This window comes from Sander vitreus, chromosome 9, assembly GCF_031162955.1.
Source record: "Sander vitreus isolate 19-12246 chromosome 9, sanVit1, whole genome shotgun sequence".
In the NCBI taxonomy this organism is placed as follows: Eukaryota; Metazoa; Chordata; class Actinopteri; order Perciformes; family Percidae; genus Sander; species Sander vitreus.
Window position 1 is genome coordinate 22,873,365 of NC_135863.1, and position 27,950 is coordinate 22,901,314.

Here is a 27,950-nt window from a genome sequence, read left to right on the forward strand (position 1 = left end):
TGAGGTACAGCCCTGTACATGGAGGGCTGGGCAAGAGAGCAAACGGTTTATAGTCCAGTCATGTGGTTTTTGTCTCTTTCTCCACTTAACCCCCAAAAGGCATATTTAAAAAAAGACAAATTCACAAAACATTTCAAGATCATTTGGCAAATGCAGAGATCATGGGCATGGTTGTGAGTAAATATTATTGTATTAATGTCATTTTTCCTGCAGAATCCCCTCCTGACATTGGTCCTTCTCTTTTCCCATTAGCAGCAGCAGGACTGACAACCACCATCTTTCCATATGTGTATACATATACATTTATATAATTTATTTGATTTCAATTTTGAAAAATAATGTCAAGTAGCTACGTACGATACCACTACCATTTCATATGGATGCTAATCACCAGGAAACAATCTAGGAACCACAGGAAGATCTAGAAAGGCAGAACACGACAGAGATAGAAGGAGGCGAGAGGCAGCATGCTGGGAGGGCTGCTCAAAGCTCTTCCAAAGAAATAAGAGGAACAGTCCATCTAATAACAAAAAAAAATAATAAGAGCAGAGAGGACAGCCTCCCTTCAAGCCACCAGGGATTTAATGTTTGTCCATTAATCTGATGGCAGGTCTGTGCTGGAATGGTTCCATGTCTTGTCCTGCTGGGGGGGTAAGGGGGAGGCAGGTTTATTATTACAATCATTTCATGATATCTTTGCTGATGGGGTTTGTGAGAACTGTTTCGTTGTGGCATCCAGCTGTTTGGCGCTGAGGGCAGAGGTCCGGTTAGGTGAGAGTTCAAAGGTAGAGTTTCAGTATTCAGCAGCATACTCCGTACCATGGAGCCCTCTGCACAGTAGTGTGAACTCCTTCACTATGTCCTTAACCCTCCTCTTGTTCACTCGTTCTCTGCACGACAGAGGAGGCAGTAAAGAAGGGACAAACACACACAATTAGAAAGTATAAATATGGCCAACTGGATGGACTCGTTAGCCAATAAGCCTGTAAACAAATGCCTAGCAGTGTTACCTGAGTATCTGATGTGAGAAGTTGTCTTTCTGTTCAGTCGTGACCCGTGATGATGGGTACCCAGGAGGCTGCAGGGCCTCCTTCAACCACACAGCGAGCAGAGAAAAACAGTGCTTGTTCAGAGAGAAAAGCACTTCCGCAAACTGGTCCATCAGGCATCGAGATGCCCCGCCCCCGATGCCCTGGAGAGAGATGGGGAAGCAATTTGACAACAGGGACTTCAATTACAATAAGAGAGGAGGAAAAGTTGGACTGCAGCATCAGTGAAATGATGAAACCTTTCCATGGTGTGACGTGTAAACGCTTAATGTGGTGCTTCTCACCTCCAGCACGGCCTGGATCAACAGTTTTCCGTCTTCCTGCACCACTCTGGCCACTGGAGGCACATCTGAGCAGCGGGGTAACAGTTCAGTCTAAGGCAGAAACACAGAGACAATCAGCACATTGAACGCTAAATGACTCATTTATAAACATGCTTATTCTTGCAGGGTTTTACATTGTGTGTGTGTGTGTGTGTGTGTGTGTGTGTGTGTGTGTGCGCTCTGCTCACAAAGAACAAGCACGTTGACTTGACTGTCGGAGCCTCAGGAAATTTGAGAGACAGAACTCCTGGAAGTGGGAGAGGAGGTCAGAACCATAAATAAACAACTGTATTGACGGATGGTGTCAAGTAGTTACAGTTTGTACTGACAGGCACATCATTCTCAGGAACTGTAGCAAAACACTCAGAACAGTGTGTGTGTGTGTGTGTGTGTGTGTGTGTGTGGGGGGGGGGGGGGTGTAAACGATGTGCAAACTTACCACAGTGGAACACTGCTTTCACGTCAAGACTCTCAGACAAGAACAAATCGGGCTTCCGTTTGAGGGCCTAAGAGGCAGATAAAGGCATTAAACAGAGTATGTTTGTGATGGCTCGACCCAATCGGTACTGCTTCACCACTTTCCACTGCATAAGCTCCTTCAAAATTCTGCTATCAACAATACCCGCTCAGCCTGGTAGCCGGATCTGACAGCAACACAGGACTGAGAACAGATCTGCCTACCAGGCTATAGTACTCTCTCCATCTGTTTAGGAAAAACTATATCCAAACACATACAGAGATCCTCCAATGTAGAACTCAGCAGGTATAACAAACAAATTGCAAAAAATCAAACTTTGAAATCATTGGGAACTTAAGTCAAACTAAAGGCAATGATGGTTTCGTTTCTTGAGATCAATTGTATTTGAAACATTACTTTTCCTTGTTTTTGGTTGCCTGGATTGAATATGCAACAGAAGTGTGTACGTAATTAACATGTGCAGATAAAGAGAAATAATCATCTTGTAATAATGAACTCATTCAGGATGGAGGAGAGGAGAGAGGGAGAGAGGGAAAGGGAGAGAGATGAAGGTCAGATCTATCCAAAGATAGAAAACAAAGGAAGAAGAATGAAGACAAAAATATAAAACAGAAGAGCCATCAGCCAATTTGTCTGATCTGATTAATATTAGTTGAATATTAATTCACTCTGGCTTTGATTGGCTCTGGGCTGGAATGACTTCAGAGGACTGGGCTCAGAGACTAACCAGTCACCTGGGACCACAACGCCGATACGGACGACGTTACATCACCTTCCCAAGAGCGCCGCGTCAACTAAAATATTTCATATAAGGCGCTGAGTGTGTTGCATTTTTCTAAGCTGCCTGTGGAGCAGTATACTAAATCAATATGATTATTCATAGAAGGATGGGATGTCCCTCTGTGAGTCATGAGAATTGAATCTTAGGTTTATGAAATCTTTCCAAAACCTAGTCAAAATATCTAGCAAAAACAAGACTTTTTTAGCTAGTGAGAAGACTTTGGAAATATAAGGTCTTCATCTTACTGTGACAGCGTGTTTAAATAGTATTGTTAGAAATTTATATAATAATAATTGACAAATCATGAGTCCATAACACCTTGCCACAGCAGTGGGATTTTTAGTGGCCATTTAAGATCTCTGCCAGTGTTGTTTCCCCATCAGTTAATTAACTGAACGCAGGATGAGTATTACAAGTAAGAATGATAAACATATAAGATAAGGCCTGGCTTTTTATCAATGCTTTGTATACTTTCATAAGCATATCTGACTGATTTAGGTGGTTTCTGCAGGTAAACTGAAAACCCTACATGAGGTCTGAACCGTGTGTGGTGAGGTGACGGTTAGAATCAAAAGCATTTGAGGAGAGACTGACGTCTCTTTTTCAAACAGTCCCCTCACGTTTCATTCCACTGCCTCGTCTATGTGATGGGACACCTCAGGGCCCAGTAACAAAGAACAGAAAGAGGTAGAGAGGGAGGAGAGGACAGAGAAACAGGGAGAAATTAGAAAAAGAGAGAAAGAGAGAGAGAGAGAAACCCAAAGTGAATGAAATAAGAAACCAAAAACACACCTGAGCTTGGAGTTGCATAAATGAATCAACAATATCAGGATGATCCCTGGGTCCTAAAATATAATAAAGATGAAACTTAAGAAATCATAAGAGAATAAGAATAATATACAAACAGCAACTGAATAGATTCAACAGTCATGTGGAAATAAAAGAGAACTCAAAAATATTTCATTGAAATAATTCACACGTGAGTAAGGAACGAAGGGGAGAAGGGGGAGGGGGCATATGAAGCTTTGGCAGAGTCTTGGTAGAACAGACCAACCAAAAACAAAAAACAGGCAGAAGACAAAGACATGGGTCTGTTTGGAGAGAAAAAAAAGGAAGAAGTAACGAGAGAAAAAGAACAAACCTAAAGAAACAAAAGTGGGTTTGGAGTGGGAACCCAGGAGGCACCTCTGTTACTGTTACAGTTTGGAGGAAAAGAGGCACCAAACCTGAATGAACCCCCTGTAACCTCCTTCCCACGAGGCACCGCTGGCATCGGTGTGGTCAAACAACAAGCAACACATTTCCTCTCAGACTGTGCCTCAGGGGAGGAGGTTTCTGTAAAGGTTCCATTCAGAGCTGGCCAATAAGATCCCCTTTGCTTCAAAGGTGAACCCATAGCCATCCGTATGAATCACACTCAAAGATCAGGATAGGTTCTGATATATCACTACCCCCCCCCCCCCTTTACGCTGGACACAGACTACAAGACTTTTTAAAATATGGCAGATTGCATAGGATGCACAATGAAACACATTTCCTGTAGAAGCTTCTGGACTGAAGAATCCACATCAAGATTCCTGATTTTCAAACATGGTTTTCTCCGAAGGCTTAAGATTGATGTTGGAAGGACTCCAACAGCAAACTTGTAACGAAACAGAACAAACGTCTGTAGTAAGCGCCCAGCTGTTCCCAGACTCCAAACAAGTTTTCCTGCTTAATACCCCCCCTCCGGCCCTCATCCACACACAACCCCTCGAGAGAATACAGGGCTTTTTCAGTGGGCTGTGATGGAGAGCACGGCTACGATCCTAGCACAGCAGTGGCGGCAGCCCTATTGAGTTGGCCCCGCCCTGCTATATTATATGCCAGCCAACAGAAGTAAACTAGTGGTCTCTGTGTTGTGACTGTATCCTGTACTGATACTGTCTCTACTGAAAGGCACCTGCTCAGAAAAGAGAGAGTTTAGAGGCAGGAGGAGAGGCAGCCCTTATTTAACCAGTCAAAGCAGGAAAGGAGGAGAGGAAAGAAGGGACAACGCAAACGGAGGGGGAGCGGCAGACAGAGCTGGTACAAGCCATCTCACTCATGTCCATCTTATGTTGAGTGAAAATCAGAACCTAAGTCTGGCCCCAGGGTCACGCACATTAACAAACTTCTGCTCAACATTGAACACTTTACAAAATGAAAGTCATTTTCATGCACACCCCCCCCCACCCCCCAAAAAAACACTGAAACAGTAAATCCAAACAAATGAAAAAAATGAAATAAGCAAATATTAGGCTGATAAAAATAGAAAACATTGCAGCGTGTTGATTACATAGGTTTAAAGCAAACCGTAATAGTCTTACAATGACTGAAACAGTGACCAGTGAAAACAGAAGCCTGCATCGATAAAATGATCATTTGAGACTTTGTTACTTCAACACATCAAGCAGACGGACCACTTTGTGATTCCACTTGCATTAATGAGTAATGAGAGCAAACGTTTAAAGGTCGACTGTGATAACAGAGTCCACTGACCCGTAACCTTTTGTCAGACTGACAAAACGGTTATACTGTCTAGAAATGCAACAGCACGTCAGTCATCACTTACAATTGTAGAAAGAAATGGGAGTCTATCACCATAATATGCATTTTTAACAATTTACAGTTTACTTTTATTTTTACAAATGTGTTAAGAATTTCACTTTTGTCCAATGCTATACCAAGATATGATTTTGAAACCTGTGAAATCAAATATGATCAGAAACATTCAAAAGCTGACTTGAACAGAAACATTTGACAGTATGTCACAGTCCCGCCCCCTGCTGGACCCCCTACTGTACCTTGCTGAAAGATGGACAGTGTTACCGAGGTAACTAGCTCAAACAGAGCCTTGATGGGTGGGAAGTGGTCTGTCTCACTGGCAAAGATATGCACCATCTGAAACAGCAGGACTTCACATCAGACACTCACTGTGTTCACTTGTACACAAGAAACCAGGTTATTGTAAGGAAAACGTTATTGTATAGAAATGTCTATACATACACTGCGGAAACCTGATTACTGTGAAACCTATGTTAACATACAGCGGATTAGCATCAGATATTTCCCCTACCTCTGCCTTTATTTTTTAAATATGGCTAGTTTTGAGTGTATTGGTGATTTATGATGCTGTATCCTTTTATCATTCTTTTTATTTTCCTTTTTTTGTGGTGGACTGACAGCGCTGTGAGCAAACAAGCTCTGTAGTGAGAGCCCAGACTTTTTTTTTTTTTTTTTGCAAATGTGTCTAAATTTTACAAATAAGATACTGTTCAGACTTTAGACCTTTTTCTTTTGCATAATTTTCAGTTCCAGTTGGCGTTTGGATTGAATTAGTCTGAATGCAAAGATCCACCGCTATGATCCACGTGTACAAGCAATTAGGTTTCTCCTGCAGAAAATCTACCTGTGTTAACTCTACCTGGGTCAGTTCATTTTATTTATGGAACTTATGGCATAGGTAAAGTTTAGTTTATGTGGACAAACAAATGCTTGAGAGTTAAGTCATGAATACAGTTTTACTGTACCCTCATTAACCTTAGGCTCAGTGGTGTGTGGCTGATTAGCTTGTACACAGCCCCTTCCGACAAATCTCTCTGCACGTTAAGTATTAAAAGGAAGAATACTAATGTGTGTTTGTAGGTGCACAAGTATGAGTGTGTACCTGTCGTGTGAGGTCGAGGGCTGAGGCCTGGGGAATTGTACTGTACATCTGTCCAAGCATCTCACTGAGCTGAGACACCATGGGAGCAAAGTCATGGAGCAGAGTCTTCACTGACTTCTCAAAGATGGCGCACACCGCCTGAGGGACAGCATCAGATCAGTTATACTGAAATGTCTTATCTGATTATGTCAACTGATTTCCTAAAAAGCAGAGGTCTGACAATAAGTGGCTGCACATGACGATGACTCACCTCTACAACCTGCGAGTCATTGAGCCACTTACTCAGTACAGTCTGTATGAGAGCAAACACTTGTTGCAAAACCACCACCACCTGAAAAAAACGCAAATCAACAAATGAAAACACTTTAAAAATGAATGAATAAAAAGTCATGAACAAGCAGTAGCATTAGACATTAGGTATCAGCAGAATTACTAATGACTATGGTTGAGTGACAGGGCAAATATTTCCTCTTGACCGCCCTGATCCCCCCAAACAGCGATAGCCGATGGTGTGTGTGTGTGTGTGTGTGTGTGTGTGTGTGTGAACTCATATTGCTACGAGCACCATGTGCCCCACTGCATTTCACGACTACCAAAATGCAGTGTGCTGGATTACAAAGCCTTAAGGTTGAACATATGGTCAATATCTATCATCCATAGATTAAGCCTGTTGCTGATATTTAATGTATTCGTCCAATCACTAAACCCCACAGATGACAATAATGATGGTGTGTCTGAACTGACTGGGTTTGGTCCAGGCGGAGGGGGGGCTGTTTTGACAGGTGGTGCTGAGCCGTCTGCTGACTCATCGTCCTGCTTGCTGATGTCGAGCGTAGTGAAGAGGTTGGACAGCAGCCCCAAGATGTGGATGATTGCTAATTTATTGGAGGGATTGGGCTGAAAGAAGAAAAAGAAACAGATAATCGTATTTGGGAATTTCCTCCTCAAACTAATCCCAACTCTGACTCTGGCTCAACTATCTGTGGCTCATTTAGTGCATAGTGCCTGCCTTGAAAAAGAACTGCTAAAATATTTAGGAAAACAAACGAGCCTTAAAAGTGAGCTACTCCTGAACAGGAGAAACCGTGAAAATGGATGGATGGCATGCCTACAACAGTTCAAAAAATATGTTATAGTTGATGCTGATAAGTCACAATTTTGGCACTGGTTTTATCCACTAAGCCAGTTGCATTAAATACTTTGTTTTTTTTTGTTGGTTAGAGACAAAGTAGGCAGTTTTAAGACAGCTCACCTTTTTACAATTTTGGGCATTTGTCATTATATTTCTTTTTAGAATAAATAGAGTAAACAACAGAGTAAATAATTATCATTACTTATTCAACAAAACAAAAATCGGTAGATAAAACAGATTTCATTTCACAAAAAACCAAAACAACATGTCAATAGGCAGGGATTTCAGCAATGTGACAGAAAGAAGTTAGTCGTTCTCATACCAGTTTTCTCACTGACACACATCAGAATATGCACACACACACACACACACACACACACACACACACACACCACGTAAAATCATTAGCTAGGTTTTCACTAGCAGTGTTTAACCATTGCTCAGTCTCCATGGTGATGTAACAGAGCCAAAGACTACGAAGAGCATCCACATCTCTCATCTCTCTTTCATTCTACTACCTCCTCTCACAATGTTGCTGCTGTTACTGTACAGTCATCCTACAGCAAGAACGGTGCGTTTGCAGTCAGCCCCGTCAGACATAATGGTCATTCACCCCTGATGTAATGTAACCTGAAGCTCTTCCCACTAGGTGCCACTATTTGTCCGGCTCCAGACACAGCACCCGATTTCCTAGTCTGATGTAATGCCGATACATCAAAAAGCTAGACGGGAAAAAAAATAAGAGGAGGAGGAAGTCGGAGAGGATGAATGTATGGGAGACAGTGTGTGACTGTGTGTGTTGTGTGAAGGGTGAGACAGGGACAGAGACAGACGCGCAGAGAGAAGCTTCATCTAACCTGACATCTCTATTCACCCCCCACCCAAAGAAAATCTACTTTGTACCACATACAATAGATATCAAACGGCTTATTTTTAGATAACATCAGCTCCACATTTGTACCATCCAGCGTGACACTCAAGACAGAAAATCCAGGCTCCATTAGAACTGACATTTAAACAGGGTAAATAACTGTGCGTGACTGTGTGCATGCACATGTAAAAGAATGACCTACTGTAAGTGTGTCTGTGTAGGCATTTTATTTTATTTTTTTTCTGAGCTCAATTTGTCTTCTCTGTTGCTGTGGTGTGTGCGTGTGTGCTTGCTCAAGTGAGAGAAAAAGTGTGTCTTTGCTACTTCCATGTGAGTCACTAGCCCATGGTGCAGGGTCAAATCCAATCTGGTCCCGCAGAGAAATGTTCCACTGCAGTGACACCACACAGAAACAATGCCTCTTCCTATTGGCCAGAGTCCAGCTGTGCCTGCTCTGTGTTTGTATGTGTGTGCGTGTGTGTGTGTGTGTGTGTGTGTGTGTGTGTGTGTGTGTGTGTGTGCGCGCTGTTAACATGTTGGCCTGTGTACGTACCGTCTCATCCGCTAGCTTCTCCAGTTGCTGAATGTAGGGGGTGATGAGAGAGTGAAGGTTTCTTAAGATCTCTTCCACAGGGAGAGCTGAGAGCAGGAAGCCGAGAGCCTGCATCAGCCACATACACTGACTCGTCTGCAACAAAAGATGATCGCATGTTTAGCTTCAGTTCAAGCAAGCGGTGAGCTCAAAGTCATTTTTCACAACACTTCTTCTTTAGACTACGGCTGAAAACATGTTACACAATTCTTTTTTTAAATGCCACTTGAGCGCCGAGACCAAAAAAGAAAGGGAACTGGAGAGAGCACACACTGACCTTGTGGATCTGCTTTATAAGCACCTCCTTGGGAGAAAAGAGAAAGTGATGGTTCTATTATGTTGAAAGCACAACAAAACCTATCCAAAACAAAAGGTAACTCCAAAATAATACAACTGAAGTGATTTCAAAGAGTAAATGTTATTTAGGGAAAGCAGGAACATCACAGAAGTCTTAGCCGTTAAAGTTAAAAAAAATAAAAATATTGGCTCTCATACTTGGAACAACTGGGTGAAAAAAAAGCAATAGCATATTTAAAAAAGAGGTACACAGGTACCTGAGAGACAGCTACTATGTTGGTTGCGTAGGGTGGCAGGTCATATTTGCACTCCCTACAAATTTTCTTGAGTGTAGACACAGAAGAAACAGAAAGGTCTGGGTTCCCCAAAGCCTGGAGCACCAAGGGCAAGACACTGCTGAGCATCACTGGGTGGTCTGCCAACCATTCAGCCAAAGCACCTAGTGGGAGATTAACAGTTCAGATACTGAATGAGAAACAACTGGACTTAAACAATCCCTGTGTTTCTACCTGTGTTTACCGTAAATTTATTTGAACATTTATGACGTGTGCTGAGATGCTTTTAATCCACCCATGACTTCTCACCTATAGTGAACATCACTGTGTCTGCTAGTTGGACGTTGTTGATGTTGATTCTGGGGATGAGTCCTATCAGGCCTGGGATGACGTCAGAGTAATTCACATCTATCGTCTCTGCTATGGACTGGAAGCCATACAGTAAGGCTTCTGTGTGCTGGAGGAGGAGAAGGACGTCAGTGGGTTTTTTGATCACTAGTCGATAAATATGGAATTTCAGCAATGACGGAAAACAATTCATTAATTTACTATATTACCATATAAAGTGAAAATAACCCAAAATCAACATTAAAAATAATCTAGGTTTATTTAGATTTCAGATTGTGGACTTGCAAGCTAACATCAATATAATAATTAGGCCTGTAACAATTATTACATAACTGTCTCATGCAATGAATTGCTTACATTAGCTAAGGTCTGTAAGCTCATGGTAATTGTTGATTTTGTTTAGATATGCCATATTGTAATTATAGAAGTGATTCTTGGTCGGAAAAAAAAAATGTTTTATGATAATAAAGAGGCGTGGTTTACTTAGTGTTAATTTCGTCAGATGAGACTAAATATGTTTGTCAACGACCTTTTTTTCCATGACTAAGACGAGACGAAGACGAGACTGCAACAATGTCCAAAAACGCTGACTAAGAGGAAATGAACACGCATTATTGTTGACGAAAAAAGACGAGACTAAAATGTTTTGCATAAAATAAAAACCAAGATAAAAATCGCTCTTCATTTTCGCCTACAATCGTCTCTACTTTTTCATCATGAGATAGAATATTCAGCTGTTCAAAATATGATCATTTCTGACTAAAATGGTTATCAGAAATAAAATGGTTATCAGAAATGATCTCAGAAATAATTTGTTATTTAAAAAAAAGACAAATGTTTTGACAAAAACTTAAGATATATTGAGTTTTCTTTGGACTAAAACTAGACTAAAATGACGAGACTTTTAGTCGACCAAAACTTGACTTAAAAAAAAAAAAAGATATGTGAATGACTAAATGTGACTTAAGGTCCGGACACACCGAGCCGATAATCGGCCGTCGGACAGTCTGGCGAGGTCGGTGACTCGAGTCTGTTCGGTGTGTTCCGTGCCGTCGTCCGTCCGAGGGGCCGTCGGCCTTCATTTTGGCCGATTTGACATGTATAATCGGCAGGGGGGGGGGGGCACTGCTGGCAGTCGGACTCAAATGACCCATCTGATTGGTAGAGTGCTAACCTGGAAACGGGGAGCGGGATGAGCGCGACTAGAGTCTCTCAAAATCTGACTAAAATCTTTTAAACTGACCTTTGTAGATCTGAAATGAAGACAGATTCAGCAACTGCACGGCCTATTTCTCGCTAAAAATGTTTTCAGAAACACGTTTCGGTGAACTATTTTAGTACAATATGAGATCGTATTCTGAACAAGCCGCCATGACAGTCTGTCTTTGAATTTCAGGAGAAACCAGAACGTGACGCGGTCGTCCAATCAGCTGCCGGTTTTCATTTTTGGACGACAATACAGATTAGCGCCGCCTGCTGTTATGGAGACGTATTACGTCTCGTCTCTTTGGTGTGTTCTGAGGCATTTTTTTGATCAGTCCAACTGGCTTTTCTGCCGACGGTTGGCGTGTAAGCAGCTTTAAACTAACAAGGACATTTGGCACAAGACTAAGACTAAATTAAAAATAGGTGACAATATTTACACTAGGTTTACTTTATAGGCTGTGTATTTGTGTTACTACATTATGTGGGTCACATAACAGTGATATATAACAAAAGATGTATCCTGGAATTCATTCAAAACTTCAATTTGTTTAAAAAAAAAAAAAAAGAGAAAAAAGAGACAATTATGTTGTTAATTGCAATTATTTCTGAATCAAATAATTGTACAGCAAAATTTGAAATTGTTACAGCTCTAATAATAATAATGTTAAAAATAGAAAAAGTACTGATCTTCAATGGTTTATCAAATGGTAGGACACATTTTCAGTACTGGCTTCTGTGCAACACTCGAAGAAACTGAATATTTCACATTTCTTCTTTGCTCGTCTGTGTTTGTCTCACCCACCTGCCATGATGTGGGCTGCTCTGCGTTAGTCAACAGTCTCCCTAGTTTATCATACAGGTTACTCAGCAGCTCTGCTCCCAGCATCTCATACACGTACATAAGTGTGTCGGAGATATCCACCCTGAAGGACAGACATGCACAAACAGTCATTTTAGGAGCATGCACCCTTGGAACATAATCTCAGACATGTTTTGCCCTCTCAGCTGCCAGTCCAGTGAGAGTCTATTAGAGCAAAACACACTCATATGCTGACCAATCATCCTGTCAGCGGGTCATTTCTATAACACTTGCAAACAACAGTGTGCAGCGGAAAAAAAGGCATGTACAAAACACAGGGATGTGCACATACACACCTGTAAATCCTGAATTGCTCTTTCTCATCGGAGGACCAGGATGCATACTCCTGGTCAGAGGGGAACTGGGCTTTGTGTAGCAGAACATCCACCAGCTGAAAATATACTGGCCTGTAGACCTGCAGATACACTGCCTGCTTATCCGACTCAAATGACATTATTTCATCCTGAGGATGGAGTAAGGAGAAAAAGAAATTGTCTTGCGTCTGGAAGATAACATCATTTCTGCACTTTACAGACCAAAAACATGTTACGACTCATACAGGCTATTACCAAGTGAATTTCGCATTTTACAGTATTTATAATTCATTTATCGCTAAGAAAACGATCAATCATCTAAGATGTAACATTGTCTGCCTGCTCAAACTTATGTCGAATAAGGTAGAAGAGAATAAAGCGAATGTCTTTAGACAAGTTGCCATATTGTATTGTCTGAAAACTGTAGACAAAGACCAGTGAGTAGCACATTCATTCAAAGTGCAGGGAGAAGTGTTTTTCTAAAGATGACTGTTTCAGGCCAGTGCCAATCGAGCCTGACTACAATGTGCAAAGCTTATTATGTGGACGGGTTTTACGTGTATAAGAAAAAAAGTGGGTAAATCAAGCCAGTAGGAAAATATATTATTCCATTTATTTCTTAAACTACCACAGCAGGTTTTAAAATGAACTTTTTCGTTCACCAGCCAAATGGCTAGTGAATGTTGAAATCTTACCAGCCACTCAGTAGATTACCATTGTTTTTGTGGCTGGTGAGTGAAGCAAATCTACCAGCCAATAGCATATTTTAACAGCATTAAGCTGGTGGATGGTGCTAATTTTGAACCCTGACAGCATCACTTTAACATTACGGGACAGATGAGATTTTAACATTCCTTACTTGTAGTGTATACCAGAAGGTGAGTGTGAGCGAGCTGGTGGTCTCATTGACCGGGTAGTGGCCGGGGATGCCTGTACAAAACATGATCATGTTGACTAAAGCCAGGAAGCTCTGCCAGTGATCCACCTGCTCCAACAGAGTCCTAGAGGGAGACGTGGGTGAAGCGGAGAGAAAGAGAAAAAGTAAACTTTCTCTCTCTGTGTCATTCAATCAGTAGACACAGCAACACATGAAAACAAGACATGGGACACAATAGTGCATGACTTGTTTCAGTGCAAATTAAAAGTTAAGAAACCTGTGTCTCTTATATACAGTGGCACTCATAAGTTTATGAACCCATGCTAAAGTTGACTAAAAAGAGGGAAAAAAAGAAGAAAAAAAATCATCTTTTGGAAATTGATCTTAATACCTTAATTAAAAAAAGTGAGGAAAAATCCAACCTTTAAGGAGACCGATTTTCTTTGTGAATGAATAATGTATCGTAAATAAATAAATGTTCTTCCTTAAAATACAGGGGGCATAAGTAAGTACACCCCTATGTTAAATTCCCATAGAGGCAGGCAGGTTTTTATTTTTAAAGGCCAGTTATTTCATGGATCCAGGATACTATGATCCTGATAAAGTTCCCTTGGCCTTTGGAATTAAAATAGCCCCACATCATCACATAGCCTTCACCATACCTAGAGATTGGCATGGTTTTATTTCAGTTAGCCTAACAGCTGGTTTGATTTGCATTGAGAGATGATTTTATGGAAAGTACCCCATGCCAATCTCTAGGTATGGTGAAGGCTATGTGATGATGTGGGGCTATTTTAATTACAAAGGCCAAGGGAACTTCATCAGGATCATAGTATCCTGGATCCATGAAATAACTGGCCTTTAAAAATAAAAATCTGCCTGCCTCTATGGGAATTTAACATAGGGGTGTACTGACTTATGCCTCCTGTATTTTAAGGAAGAACATTTATTTATTTACGACACATTATTCATTCACAAAGAAAATTGGTGTCCTTAAAGGTTGGATTTTTCCTCATTTTTTTAATTAAGGCATTAAGATCAATTTCCAAAAGATGATTTTTTTTTATTCCTCTTTTTAGTCAACTTCAGCATGGGTTCATACATATATGAGTGCCACTGTAGCTGGCTACTTTGTTGAGATTATATTAAAAACTGAACAATATTTGTATCATTATATTACCATACTAAGACTTATTAATAATAACTGACACACAAGAATAATTCTCACACACACACCTGGAGTGGTTTTCTCCCAGTGTAACGGCGATACGGCAGATACCATGGCAGGTCTCCATGTCTCCATTCTGAACCGCCTCTCTGAGCTGCTCCTGGAGGGCCAGCACTTGAGGAACCAGTTTTAGCAAAGTGTTCACATATCTACAACCCATGGACACACACACACACACACACACACACACACACACACACACACACACACACACACACACACACAAAGAAACACCAGAATTGACAGTTAGTCTGTCAGAAGTCCAGTTCATTTAAAGAAAACAAGTTTAAAAAAAAGAAAAAGAAAAAAAAAGAAGCATTACATACAGTGCTGTACACATGAGAGGACATAGCACACACAGCCAAGGAGCATCCACTGGTGAATATCAAACTGACTCACACCGCTAACAGCTAGGTTGATGTATTTACTGCTCCGTCTCAAGACAAGCGTTTATTTCAAATCATATCTCAGTCCAAGTCAGTCCGACCTCTGATCCAGCACACCCACCCTAAAAAAACCCTCACATCTACCAGGGAACCAGAAAATCTATTCAAAGCTCCAGCTCAGAGCTTCACTGCTGTCAGTTATTATTCTGTCTTCTTCCTGCGGTCTCAGCCGTCAATATTTCCCTCACTTCGGCTAAAACACACGCATGTGCTGACGCACACACAAACCTACATAGACACATTAGTACACACGCTCCTCAACACAGGCTCACATCTACTCATGTGACAACATCCTCCTGTCATCCTTAACGACAGCAAGTGAAGGGGTGACATTTGGAGATGAAGGGCGTGCGTGTATGTGCGCCTGAATGTCACGGAGGAGATTAAGTGCATATGTGAATGCCTTAAATGTTAACCATATTACATGTGTGTCAGTCTCAGAGGGGTTTTGTGGTATGCAGGCGGGCGGTGCTCCATCTTTCATGAGAACGTCAATAAGGATTTTTGCTTTTTAAATTAACAATTATACAATAAACAAAACTGATGTTGATTAGTTTGCTGTCGATCAAATGATCAATTGGTCTAACTGTTTTGGCATTAGCGAATTACCTTATAGAACAGTACTAGTCAACAAAAATAGTGGTCAGCAGGTTAAATGCATGTTGTACTGCGGCCCAGGGAAGCAATTCCCTCAGGACACCTTATAAGCAGAGAAGCCAGATCTATGGTCCGCCGTCATAAAGCTGAGTCTCCTACTCAGCAACCAACACTGATTCAGCCTTCAGGGGCGAAAGCTCCACCCTGCTGAGATGTGATGTGTATGAATCTGGCCTCCATCAAATAAGCCAGAAACCTGTGTGTGTGTATTGGCCTACATCCTCTGTGCAGGGTGCCCGAGTAACTCTGTGAGAGCAGCGCAGGGACCGACTATTTATGTGAGTAGCAGACTGCACTCATGCACTCAGAAGATCATTCATTTTTAACAAGGTGCTTTGGAAATGCAGGTCATGCACTCTTAGCCTGGGTAACGGCCTGGGTGTGTATGTGATATAACAAAAGGGCAGAATAGGTTTGTACGCATTTCCCCATTCCCCTCATGAAAGAAGACATTCTGCAGATTCCTCTGAGACTGTGTGCTGCAGTCTCCTCTCCTCTAGCTCATAGTAGCCTGTCCTCTCCTCTTTTGGTCTCTGCCCTACTGTTATACACTTTCTGCCTCCATCCTGACTCCTCCTTTATTCTCTCCCTCCACCACCACACCTCCCCCTGATCCTTTCTGCAATTACTGCAACACTCCAAGACAGGGGAAATGGGTTGCCTAGCAACAGGATGCAGCTGGACCAATAGCAATCTCTCCCCCCCACCCCCCCAAATGAGTTGACTGTAATGGGTTTAAACAGAGGGAGAGAACAAGAGACAGGGAGGAGGGCTTAGTACTGATGGTGAGAGAAGCGAAAGGGGAAAAGAAGAGCACAAAGAAACAGAGGCAGAGTGGGAGACAAGATAAAAAAGAATAAACAAAGACATTACAATCTACAGATGGAAAAAGGTGGGCTACAACTTCCTAGAGAGGGTGGTGGAAAAAACCTCGCACCAGGTTTTCTAATAGATTCATTTATTTTCCTTCTTTCTCATAGACACCGACACACACATTATAGGTAGTAATATAAACCCATAAATCACACAATGATCTGTCAAGAACAGAAGCCAAATGTGTCTCAAGAGATGCTGCTAATGAGAGAGTCAAGAATTTTGGGAGGACCTGACCAACACAGGCAGAATCCAATCTCTCCCTAACCTACTCTTACCTATAGGAGCCCAGCAACACTTGCTGCTGCTTCTACCTGTTACTCCGCTGCCATTAATCGTCTTCCCACCATCTGCTCTGCTAAATGTGAGCATGTTTAAACTGACTTGTCAGCAGCAAATTCACACTCGCACACTTGCACCCTTTGTATCAACCCGTCCCAAACGCCCTCTCTCTCTCTCTCTCTCTTTCTCTCTCTCTAGGGGAGGGGTAATAGTTGCCTGCCATGTCTGAATCAACCAGGGCATGATGACATCTCTCCCCAGCTCTGTAACCATAGTAACGCCAGCCAACCAAGAAATGATGCTCTCCTCCCACTGGCTGTCAACTTACCCGGTATCCATCCCTCCCTGATGCCCTTCCAGTGCCCACCATGCCCGTTTCCTGCCCTTGGCTAATGCATCTTTTTTTCTTTTCCCCCTCTGTTCACCCTCTCTCATCTCCATTCTGCACCAGTGTAATTTCTCCAGTCAAAACCATGACAAGCTTTCATGCCATACAGTAGTATCATTATTTATTTCTTTTTTGTGCCTTTTCTTGGGTTTTGAGTGCACACTGTCACCCATTTGTAAACACCTTTGGGAGTCAGGCTGTGAGATGGCGTTGACGATTGCCTCTACCGCTGTGTCAAAGAGCTCTGGGTCAGGCAGGGCACTGAAGCAGTCTTGCACCAGGCCTTCACTCTCGTTGAGGGGCACATCCAGCAGCACCCAGGATGACAGGCAGCGCAGCACACGAGCTTTCACCGCCCCGGGGCTATCTGTCCTTCTCAGCAGTTGCTGCAGTAAGGGACACACTGACCCCCACTCACGGCCCAGGGCGCCCCGAACCTAGACGAAGGGTGATAATGAGGGTTAGACTGCTAGTGTATCGCTTTGTAAGAAGGCTCGTTTTAAGTAGTGTTTTCCATACGCTGTGGCGGCACACCACAGTATCAACATTGACTTCCACATATAGATTTGTTTACTATTTAAATTGGGTAGAATCTTAGAGCTGCGTGCAGCGCATTGATTCTCTCTCTCCCTCTCTCACACACATTAACGAGTAGTTAGGGAGTAAAAACTAAAATAAGGTGGAGAATTAAAACTGGTAAAATAAGAAATAACCTACTAGAAATAGGGTAATGTATTTTTTTCAAACATGTTCAATAGACACCCACACAACACTGTTCCAATTGATTGTGAAGTGGGAGGAGGCACAGGTTAGGGAACCATTGAGTGTTGTGAGTCACGCTAGACCACATTAGCCCAGGCTCTTTAGGAGCTGTACAATAAAGCTGTTCAATAACATTTCTGGCATAAAACAGCAGATTTAAATGATTTATCTGAGAATATCTGGTTAAAGAGTAAATAATCAAGACCAAGAAGCTGACAAAGCATTCACTGCCAGCTTTAGGTACTTGACAATCTTCAGTACTCTGCGCTATAGAGTCATTTCAGTAGGTTCTAGAAAAGTATTGAGGTCCGATACATACTGACAAACAAATTAATCAATATAAAAAAAAAAAGAAACTGTGAATATTGCACAGGTGACCACCAAGGTACGTACCTGTCCCTTTCTGTACTGCGGCAGGCGGCTGGTCTGGAACTCCTCCGGCAGGACGGTGAGCAGCTCCAGCAATGCCAGGCAGCGTGCCCGGCCATCCACCCCTCCCCCCTCCTCCTGGAACACCCGCACCATTTCTGCCACTGCGCCAGGCCAGGCCTCAGGCATTGTGTTGAGTGCCAGAGAGGCCAGGGCCACACAGAGCCGGGTAAGCACCATCTTGGAGCCGGAGGAGAAGCAGGCAATCTGGGAGAACAGCTGGGTCTTTAGAGACTCATACTGGTCTGTGGGGATGTCTGACCAGTAGCGAGAGATTTTGGTGTGAAGCGCACTAGCACCAAAGTACTGGATCTCTGGCACCTGTGAGAGATAAGATGAATGCAAATGACACAAAATTCTTTGCTTGTGTGTGTGTGTGTGTGTGTGTGTGTGTGTGTGTGTGTGTGTGTGTGTGTGTGTGTGTGTGTGTGTGTACCTTATCTGGGCTCAGTAGGACCCAGCAGAACTGCCAGGCCTGAGGCGAGACCTGAGCCTGCATAAGCCATTTCTGGGCCAGATTCTTGTTTTCTATATTGGGATCGTAGTACAACTGGTGAAGGGCCTAGGAATAAAGAAGAAAGAGGAGAATAATGAGAGAGAAAAGTCAAAGAATCCGTACAATCTGTGGATGGTTAAACAATGAGGGGGTTAAACAACTTTGTACAAACAAATTCCATTTGAGAACTGGTTGCAACTACACAAATACACAACAAATATTCACAACAGTGGGTGTCAGAGATAACAGACCAGCAGAGAGAAGAGAAACACAGTCCTTTAAGCTCTGGTGGATGGAAAGAGCTTGTTACCTTGAGAAAAAAGCATCTTTTCTCACTCGCAACCAGGCAAGCACGCAGACACACAGTGAACAGTTTACCTCGAAAAACCTGAACAATGTTGAAAGCGATGACCTGAAAACAGCACTCTCTGTCTAGCTCAGGCTAATTTGAGTACTTGAGTGCAGGGAGAACAAGAAGGGGCTAGCCTGACGTCGTCACACTCAGATTCTAGTCAGAATGCGAGTCTGATACTGCTCCATTGGGATGTGATTATGGGGCGTGTTTCAACCGAACCAGGAAAGAAAATTCCTCTGCACTCATTGGATAGACCTACAACCAATCAGAGCAACGGAACTCAACTGTCAACAGAACTCAACACCACCAATGAGACGAGACGGTGCATCGTCTCCATAGCAACCTTGTTGCACTTCCGTCCTAACTTCGACTTTTAGACTTTTTTGTAGCTGGATATATCATTTGTTTCGTCTAAATATGAATGTGGATAACATGCAACTATTAGTGATAGTGAGAAGCTTGCTACAGTTGCATTTCTAGTGATGAATCGGTGAAAACACGTTTTATTTCTCCGATTCACGGCTTTGTTCTAACGCCGCTCTCTCTCTTCAGTCACTCTCTATCTCGCACGACCATATAACGGCGGACTTGAACAGCTGAGTCGCAGCGACACCATCAGCTGGTTTGAGTCGAGCTGAGACGAGCCGTTTGAGGATTTTGAAATGAATGCGCTGTCGATATCTTCTATAACAGACGCAATGTAAACAAATTCAGTGTTTCCCACAGATTAGAAAGCAATTTGTGGTGGACACGGTGTGTGTGTGTGTGTGTGTGTGTGTGTGTGTGTGTGTGTGAGAGAGAGCGAGAGACGTTACTGTTGATCATCTGTCCATCATCGTATAAAGCCCGCCCTGACAATTTGATTGGTCCGAACAGCTCTGGTTCGAGCATAGTTGCTCCTCAACGGATCAAGTCCAGACTGAACTTCCCGACCTCAAATGTTGTGGGCGGGGCTAAGTTCAGCTGAGAAGGTGCAGCAAGCCAAAGAGAAAGTAGATGAAGGATGAGTATGAGAGAGGGAAATAAAAGAAGAAGGGTAAAAGGGAGCATTAATTAAACAGACACCTCTAATCCTGGCAGTGCCAGATGCGTGCGTGCGTGCGTGCGTGCGTGAGAGAGAGACACACACACACACACAGACACAGCACTAAGTGCCTGACAAGCAACACGGGGAAAAAATCCATTCTGCAAGCTTCTGATCATTGTCTTTACCCCCGCTCACATAAATTCCTCCACCAGCAGTCATTCTCTCCTCTTTCTTCCTTCTCATTTCTCTCTCTCAATTCACCTCGCTCCAACCTTAAGTGTTCATCCTCATTCTACCCCTCAGCTCTCGCTCTCCTTCTAAAAACTACATTTCTCCCGTTTCCCTCATCAGAGACATTTTAGGTTGTCAAACAAGGTAGGATGAATAAACAGTGTTTCCCACACATAGACTAATGTGTGGCGGTGTGCCGCACTATCAACACCGGCCGCCGCACACTGCGTTTCATTATTCTTTTTTTAAACACTATTTAAAACACATTCAGCTGTATTTCCTTTCCCTGCTCTCCTCCGTCTCTCTGTCACTTGTGTCACACGCATGCACGCAAAACACTATATGTAGCAGCTGTGAATCAAATAAACGTATTATAAATAACGTTTCATTTTTCCTCTTACACTGAATGTTTGCTGCTTCAGTATTTTCCGCGACTGAAAAAGGCACGTGTTGAGGATGAGGACCAGCCTGAACCGGATCCATCTACAACCTTTTTATTTAAATTAATCTGAAAAGATTAATTTCCACTTACGGTACCAGAATCTGAAGACGACGACAGTTCGTAGAGAGTCAGGTGGCATTTGTACATGTGTGTGTAAGAGACAGCTATAGGTGCAGGTATAGTATGTGCAGCTTTGACTTCGCTGGTAGGTCTCAGTAGTCTAGCATCTCGACAGCCACGTTAAGCTTTTTATGAGAATCGTTGCACTTTCAACAGCTTGAAGGAAAAACCCCTGCACCTACTACTCTTATTTAAATGTTAACAGATTTCTATAGACAGAGCTGCATGAAAGAACTGATGAAATATCAATGGGTTCTTTTGTTATGATTTGGCAGGGTCTTTCTATGGATCATTATCAGGCCTTCATTTTAAAAAGAATTAGGATGTTTTTTGTTAGTCTGCCTCATTCTACCCTTTCTGTAAATGAAGCTGTGATATCGGAGTTCAAAGCAGCAGTGGATCATTACCGCAGTCCACTGTGTGATCGCAGACCTCTCCTTATCCAATCCCAAAAGGCGATGTGTCTGTGTCTGAGCGTGTCTGTTCCTCCTGGGTTTATTATCAAAAGACGAGGCACAAAACAGTCTGTTCATTTTGCTGCTTTAATCTTCTCACAAAGAGCCACCGCCCGTCTCCTCCTAGAAGTCACGCCAGACATGCAGCAGTTATCTCAACTAACTTTAATTGCCCATCATTAATTGGTTCTTAAAACAAGCAAAACACATGCACACCCCTATAAACAGTAGTGCTTATGTGCACCAGAAGCAACTAATGCAACTGAAACAGCCAATGCAACTGAAACAACTAATTATATCTACAGATGGTGGCAACCTGCCTGAACCACCTGGCTTCAGGATGGCATGCTCTCTTGGCAGACACTGTCAAAGGTCATTAGCCTCCTCTACAGTCCCTTTCCAACAGGAGGAAGCAGAGGATGCAAATGAAAAAACATGGCTCAGTTAGACTGATGCACCATCTGCTCACACATAACCACGGATTTACTGTAAATGGTATACACTTGTGTTGTGTGCTCACTGCCAAGCCCAGGAGAATAACTATAGTGTAGGTGCTGAGCTGCATTAATAAAAGACCACTACAATACCTATACTATGCAAAATATCAAGGACAAATATGAAGCACATAAATGAGGCAGGAGCCATTGACAAATATGGTTTACCTTATTAAAATGATTAGCAAGTGCAAGAAAGGAGATGTAGATGAAAAGAAACAGGTGGCAGCATGGCTTTTTTTGTAAACATTATAAAAATGTCTCCTTCCCCACATGAGGCATAAGTGAAAAAGCCTACACACACATTTTGTCTTTGCACACTGTGTTCACACACAGCGGGTAATGGCATCTCACTGCCATAGGTCTGTGTGTGTGTGTGTGTGTGTGTGTGTGTGTGTGCGTGTGTGCGTGTGTGTGTGCCGTCAGTGTGTTTTTCGAGCCATCTGTCCACTAGAATGTCACACTCAAAGTCATTGTAGTAATGGGAGGGCAGTGTTGTTGCTGTACTGCAGAAGGCATCATCACACCACTGACCCATCATGCATACCTGTCAAGTTCTGGATTTGAAAATAAGGGAAATTTTCTTTTTTTGTGCCTCTAGCCCGTGCTTGTGCTAGGTGGATTTCTTGTGCTGACATACATCATTCCTTCCCGCGTGTGAGATGCTAAAGTCGCAGTTACAAAACTTACAAAACGCGTGACTGTCCCCCACCCTGCTCCTCTTCAGAAAAGTAAATTCGCTGTCCCATTGATCGCGGTATTTACATGAGGGTTTCAAATTTTTGGCAGGAGTGCCTTCCGTCTCGGTCGTAGCGTCCATCATCCGTCTCCGTTTTTTTTCCTGCGTTGTCACTCATCATCTGACCTCACACACTAACCTCGCGACAACTGCCACCTACAGTACTTGTAGTAGGCTACTGCAGGTGGCAGTTATCGCAAGGCTAGTGACAGAGCTCAGATTGGGAATGTTTGTTTTTGTTTTTTTACTCCGCCCGGGGTATTATTATTTTTTAATAACGCAGGTTAAAATACGGGAGATTTACGGGAAAATACTAATACGAGAGGACGGCGGGAAAGAAGGGTAAAATACGGGACTTTCCCGGCCAAAACGGCATACTTGACAGGTATGTCATCATGACACTGTGCTATAACTGATATGAAGATATGTAGAGGAATGATGATTAATGTTTGCGTGAGAGTGTGCGCGGGTGGTTGACAGCACACGGCCAAGGCAGAAATTAAGAATATCATGTTACCAATAGTGATAACATCTCAGCACGTGCACAGCAAACAACAAACATTTGCACCAAGTGTCTCAATATGCAAACCTCAGTTACATGAACAATTTCCACCAAATAATTCAGAACTTGAAACCTGCAAACAAAACATTTGTGTAGCCGTAAACTATTGGTATTTTATTTGTTTGATATTATGTCCTTTTGTTTACAGTTCCCTCTGCTTATTTCTCAATGATCAGTCGTTTGCTCTCTCCATCACGTTTGCAGTTTTGTTCCCAGCTTTCTCGTTTGCGCTTCCAAAGTCTTTGCTTGCAATTCTGGCACAAACATCTCGCGTGGGCGGGTCTTACAGGGGTGCGTCCCCATTGGCTAATGAGTTTTTGGAGTGCGTTTGAATGACAGTTCAGTTAACGTTAGACTTTGGAGGTCACACAAACCACTCCACAGCGGATTCCTACAAGATTAATAAAGTGTAAGTATTGATCATATATATATATATATACACACGTTGCAAGCATGGTTACTAGACGTTTGTTGTTTCGTTGTGTTAAGTTACTAGCTAGCTAGTAAAGCTGTGAAAGTTAGCATTTAACGTTATCTAAAACTTGTAGCTACGTTACTGAGCTAATTTGCCATGGGAATCATGTAGGCTTAGTGAGGCCGTACTCAATGGAGCTGTATTAATTATCGCCTTCTCTCTGTAGAACAATGAAACATTGTGTGACCTGCAGGACCCGAGCAGAGCTACGATGCCGTCCCAGGTAGGTCAGTAACGTAGCTATATGGTCTATTATGACAAATTATTATCCAGCTAACTACAAATTGTTGTGGTTGCTATTTGTCTGATAATACACATAGAACCCATATACATTTCTATCAATGACTGGATGGTAATCCACCACAATCCCTCTTTTCCTTCTGAAACAGCCTCTCCAGCCACCACAAGACTACTCAATACACTATGCATCATAACCCATCTCTTCTGCTTTTTAAATGCCATTAAAGTATTTCATAAGAAGACAGCACTTACTGTTACATACAGCTTATCCTAACTTTACATAAACACAGTTTCCAAAAGGCAGGGCCTGGGAGCTAAGCACTAATGAATGGACCTTGACAACCTCCTATGGAAAGTATCCTGTGAGGGTAGAGAGAGGAGACTAGGTGCACTTCGCCCTGGCAAAGTTCCCTTAAGCAAGATGCAGACCCACACTGGCCCAGTACTGTGCTCCGGTTCTTTCTGGTGGTACAGTAGTTGTTTGTCTTGGGGGACACATGCAAATGACTAAATTCTAACAGCATACTATTTCACAGCAAAGTGTAGAGCTCCAAATTAATCTAAAATCCACTTGCTTGGAATATTGAAATAGTGGTTCTAGACAAGACTAATTATATTTGAGCGGAAATGTGATGCAGTACACATACCCATTCATTATACACGCAAAGACAGTGACAATGTGGTACATTGTTTCACAGTCCCAAGATTGAACAAAGAGCTTTCTATTGGACACATACAAATACTGGGCCAGGAACCATCATCTCCACCACCATTTACTGTATACAACACGCACACACTCTCCACCATCCCACTGAACAACAGTGACTACGTTTGCATGCCCACTAAGAAGTGTGTCTCAACACGGTCTTTTACCGCAGTTTGTGGCCTCTTGCTTGTGTACGGCTTACAGTCAGTTCTGTACATTGCTGTGGTTGTTGTACACAAACCAACTAGCCAAAACTTTGCAAGGCTGGGGTAAAAAAAAAAAAAAAAAAAAAAAGCGCCACATTTCTGGTCGGAAGGAGAAACACCTAATTTTAAACATTATGAAAGACTTGGATACCAACAGGTTTATGGATATGTGCAAATATTTCAACGCCAACCTTTTCAAGGTGGTTGAAGGAATGAAAGAGGAAGGGTGTGTGCACACGGTCTAACAAGTCCACCTTCGAAAAGAATCCTATTTTGCACGGCTGCATGTAAACGGAAATATTAGGTGAAAATTAATTTTCATTAGCCATGTGAACAGCTTAGTAGGAATATTAATAAGTCTTTTTTGTATGTGTATGTAAACGTAGCCAGTGACATTTCTGCACTGCTGGTCTTTTTTTATTTCACTCTTCTAGAAAATGGTGCTCTCATCTTATGGGAAGCGCAATTTGACTTTCTTTTGATCAACACTACGAGGTGTCTGATGCTAGTGTGTATATATTACAGTTACCTGATTTGACTGTTTGGCAGAGAAGGCAATAAAGTTACAGGTAAAAGCAATGTCTCATTTTCAAAATGCATTAAGTTTTAGGTGCAGGTACTATAAACCTATGGTCTCGCTCTTATTCCAGTGAATAAACAGCATCATGCTGATTCCATAACTGATTACGTACAAATATGTCAAGCCAGATGATCTAGAATAATCAAAATATGGAAAGAAAAGAAAATCATTACCCCAATAGTCTAAATGTACTTTCTAAATATAGCTAAGTCGTAGAAGAAGAATATATATATATATATATATATATATATTAGTTAGGAAATGCAAATGTGGTGTTATTACAAAAGTTCTCATAGCCTCATAGACTGAGTGCTTTAACAGGATCTGAAAATGCACCTTAAACTGTACAAATTCACACCCAATACAAGATAGCTTGATCTATTGAAAAATCCCATGTAAATCTATAAGGTTGGGTATCTTTACAAATCTTCACTCACAAAGGTTACCCTAATACATGATAACAAAATATGAATAATCCTCCCAGTTATATGCATTATACATTCACTTAGGTATGCATACAATATATGTTCTAGTATTTTCTCTGACTTCATTAATGTGAACAATGAGAGGACATTTTTAGCAACTTCCATCAAGCATTTGCCACCCCTAAATTATAACAGAGCACCACTTTCTTCACCTGTAGACATGAAACATGAACAAATGAATAAGGAGATTATCCACAGTGACACAGGACCTTGACCATTGTTTGTCATTCTTCTCCCTCCTTCATTACACCAGAAACCCCAGTATCAGGTACCAAGCTATTTCCCCAACAGTAATGTGCTTCTCTCCCTGAAACCTGCCTCTAAATCATTTCTGTCGCATCGCCCAGCTCCCCCCCCCAACACCCAACCCCCCCACCCAACCCCCCTTTCTTTACTAGCACTGTCACAGACGTCGACCCCATCCCAACCCTCCCTCCCCTCATCCCAACCCTCCCTCCCCTCATCCAAACCCTCCCTCCCCTCATCCATCTCATCGACTCTGCTCATCCACGGGAGCACCTTTCTCACTCTCCATCCTCCCCATTGTCTCCCCACCCATCCCCTCGTGTTCGAGTCAGTGGCCACCCAGCAGGGAGATTCATCACAGCAACCTGGCAGCCACACTCAACACTGCCAAGCAAGCACGCATGCACGCGCACGTACGCACACAAACACACAAATATACCCAACCCAACTGAGAAAAACAAGACCCAGACAAGCATTTTACAATAACAGAGATTGTAAAGAATTGGCGGGTTATTATGATGATCATCTGATCATTCTTTCTAAACATTAGCCATTCAGCCAAGACTAATTTAAAGACGTAAAGACATCTCTCCAGACGAAATCAGTACTGTAAACATTATTATAATTAAATATTAGCTATGTGGCTAACGTTACAAGGCAGATAAGTTTGTTTCTTTTTAAACAAGACCACTTCTTTAGTCCACAAACATCCGGTGCTGTATACGCTGATAGGTTTCTGACAAGGACTGAGTGGTCCCAAAACTCACCTTCTCTACGTTTTCCACCGTGAAGTCCAGGGCGTCCGGTGTTGCTGCTATCCGTCCCAGCGTCTCCATATCTCCGCTGATACGGAGCTGTCAAATGATCAAAGAGGAGCAACACATTCAGGAGCTGACAGTCAGCCTTACATCTTACTTTATCGATAGTTCCAAATATTTTCCCACAGTAGCAGTTGGAATGAGGACGTTAGCACGACGATATCATAGATTTAGACATAAGGATGACACGAGAAGCTAACCGGCAAGCTAAAGTTAGCTCGCTTAACTAAAGAGCAGGCTAGCTAACGCTAACATACACTATAGGAAAATACTATAGCAACGGCTAGCGCCACTATGCTAGCGCTAAAGTAGCTAATGTAGCAATACATGTAACCTGACGCTACCATAGTGCCAAATGTAGCCAAGCAAGACAGATATACTAACATTTTCAGAGTGTGACAGCATTATCAAAACAATGCCGTCTCCGTGTACTAGACTGTCGAGAGGACTAATATTTTCACACCTTTCTGTCCTGCGACGGTATGAGACGATGCTTGCAGTTCCCTGCCGCTTTTCTGTCTCTGCTCCGTCACCGAGAGCTTTTTGCTACATTCAGGCGCTGTGGGAAATATCGTAATCCCAGCGTAACTGGTCAAGGACCATCCAATAACACGGCAAATGAAACAGCGATTTCTAAAGTGCCCAAAATATTAAAGGTGAAGAATATATTAAAACCTGAAAATTTAACAGAATGTTGTACTGTTATGCATTATTTTTTAGTTATGCATTATTAGTCTTCGTAAATGTTCGGTTATTCAGACAAATAGCTGCTATCTCATATTTGAAGCTCGTTTTGTCCATTTTTGCGACCAAAAGCTGTTCGGCAATCTCGTAGGCTATATGAACAACATATGAATGCGGCATTTCCCCACTCTATCGAATGAAATGCCATCCTCACATTATGAAGATATAGGATAATTGCCGTATCTCTAATGTTGTCACCAAATGTTTAGCAAAAAGAAATGTTGTTTGTTGGCCACGTACCCCATTAACCTTTGAAAAGCGTCTTACTTTAAACGTTACCTGAAAATATCAAGGATGTTTCAAAACATGCAAAAATAGACATAACATAGGCTATTCATATATAGGCTTACCTCACCCATACGGAAGAAGTCAGG

At 42.3% G+C, this 27,950-nt stretch overlaps 1 protein-coding gene across 3 annotated transcripts; it reads right to left on the reverse strand.

The window, feature by feature from the left end:
• Positions 1 to 113: 113 nt before the first annotated feature.
• On the reverse strand, positions 114 to 27,950 carry ipo13b (importin 13b). 3 transcript variants are annotated; one of them, XM_078259374.1, is made up of 23 exons: positions 27,927 to 27,950; positions 26,782 to 26,868; positions 18,592 to 18,717; positions 18,120 to 18,476; positions 17,148 to 17,401; positions 14,327 to 14,467; positions 13,073 to 13,214; positions 12,196 to 12,362; positions 11,843 to 11,963; positions 9,796 to 9,943; positions 9,469 to 9,650; positions 9,192 to 9,218; positions 8,876 to 9,010; positions 7,064 to 7,216; positions 6,570 to 6,650; positions 6,320 to 6,457; positions 5,457 to 5,553; positions 3,424 to 3,476; positions 1,812 to 1,878; positions 1,561 to 1,619; positions 1,334 to 1,423; positions 1,011 to 1,192; positions 114 to 890 (listed from the first exon to the last, which is right to left on the reverse strand). In XM_078259374.1, exons 1-23 carry the CDS (start codon positions 27,933 to 27,935, stop codon positions 794 to 796), a joined length of 2,913 nt encoding a protein of 970 aa, XP_078115500.1. In that variant the 5' UTR covers positions 27,936 to 27,950; the 3' UTR covers positions 114 to 793. The 3 variants fall into 3 exon arrangements, with proteins under 3 accessions (XP_078115500.1, XP_078115501.1, XP_078115499.1); XM_078259375.1 differs by lacking the exon at positions 27,927 to 27,950 and adding an exon at positions 27,296 to 27,382; XM_078259373.1 differs by lacking the exon at positions 27,927 to 27,950 and adding an exon at positions 27,217 to 27,361.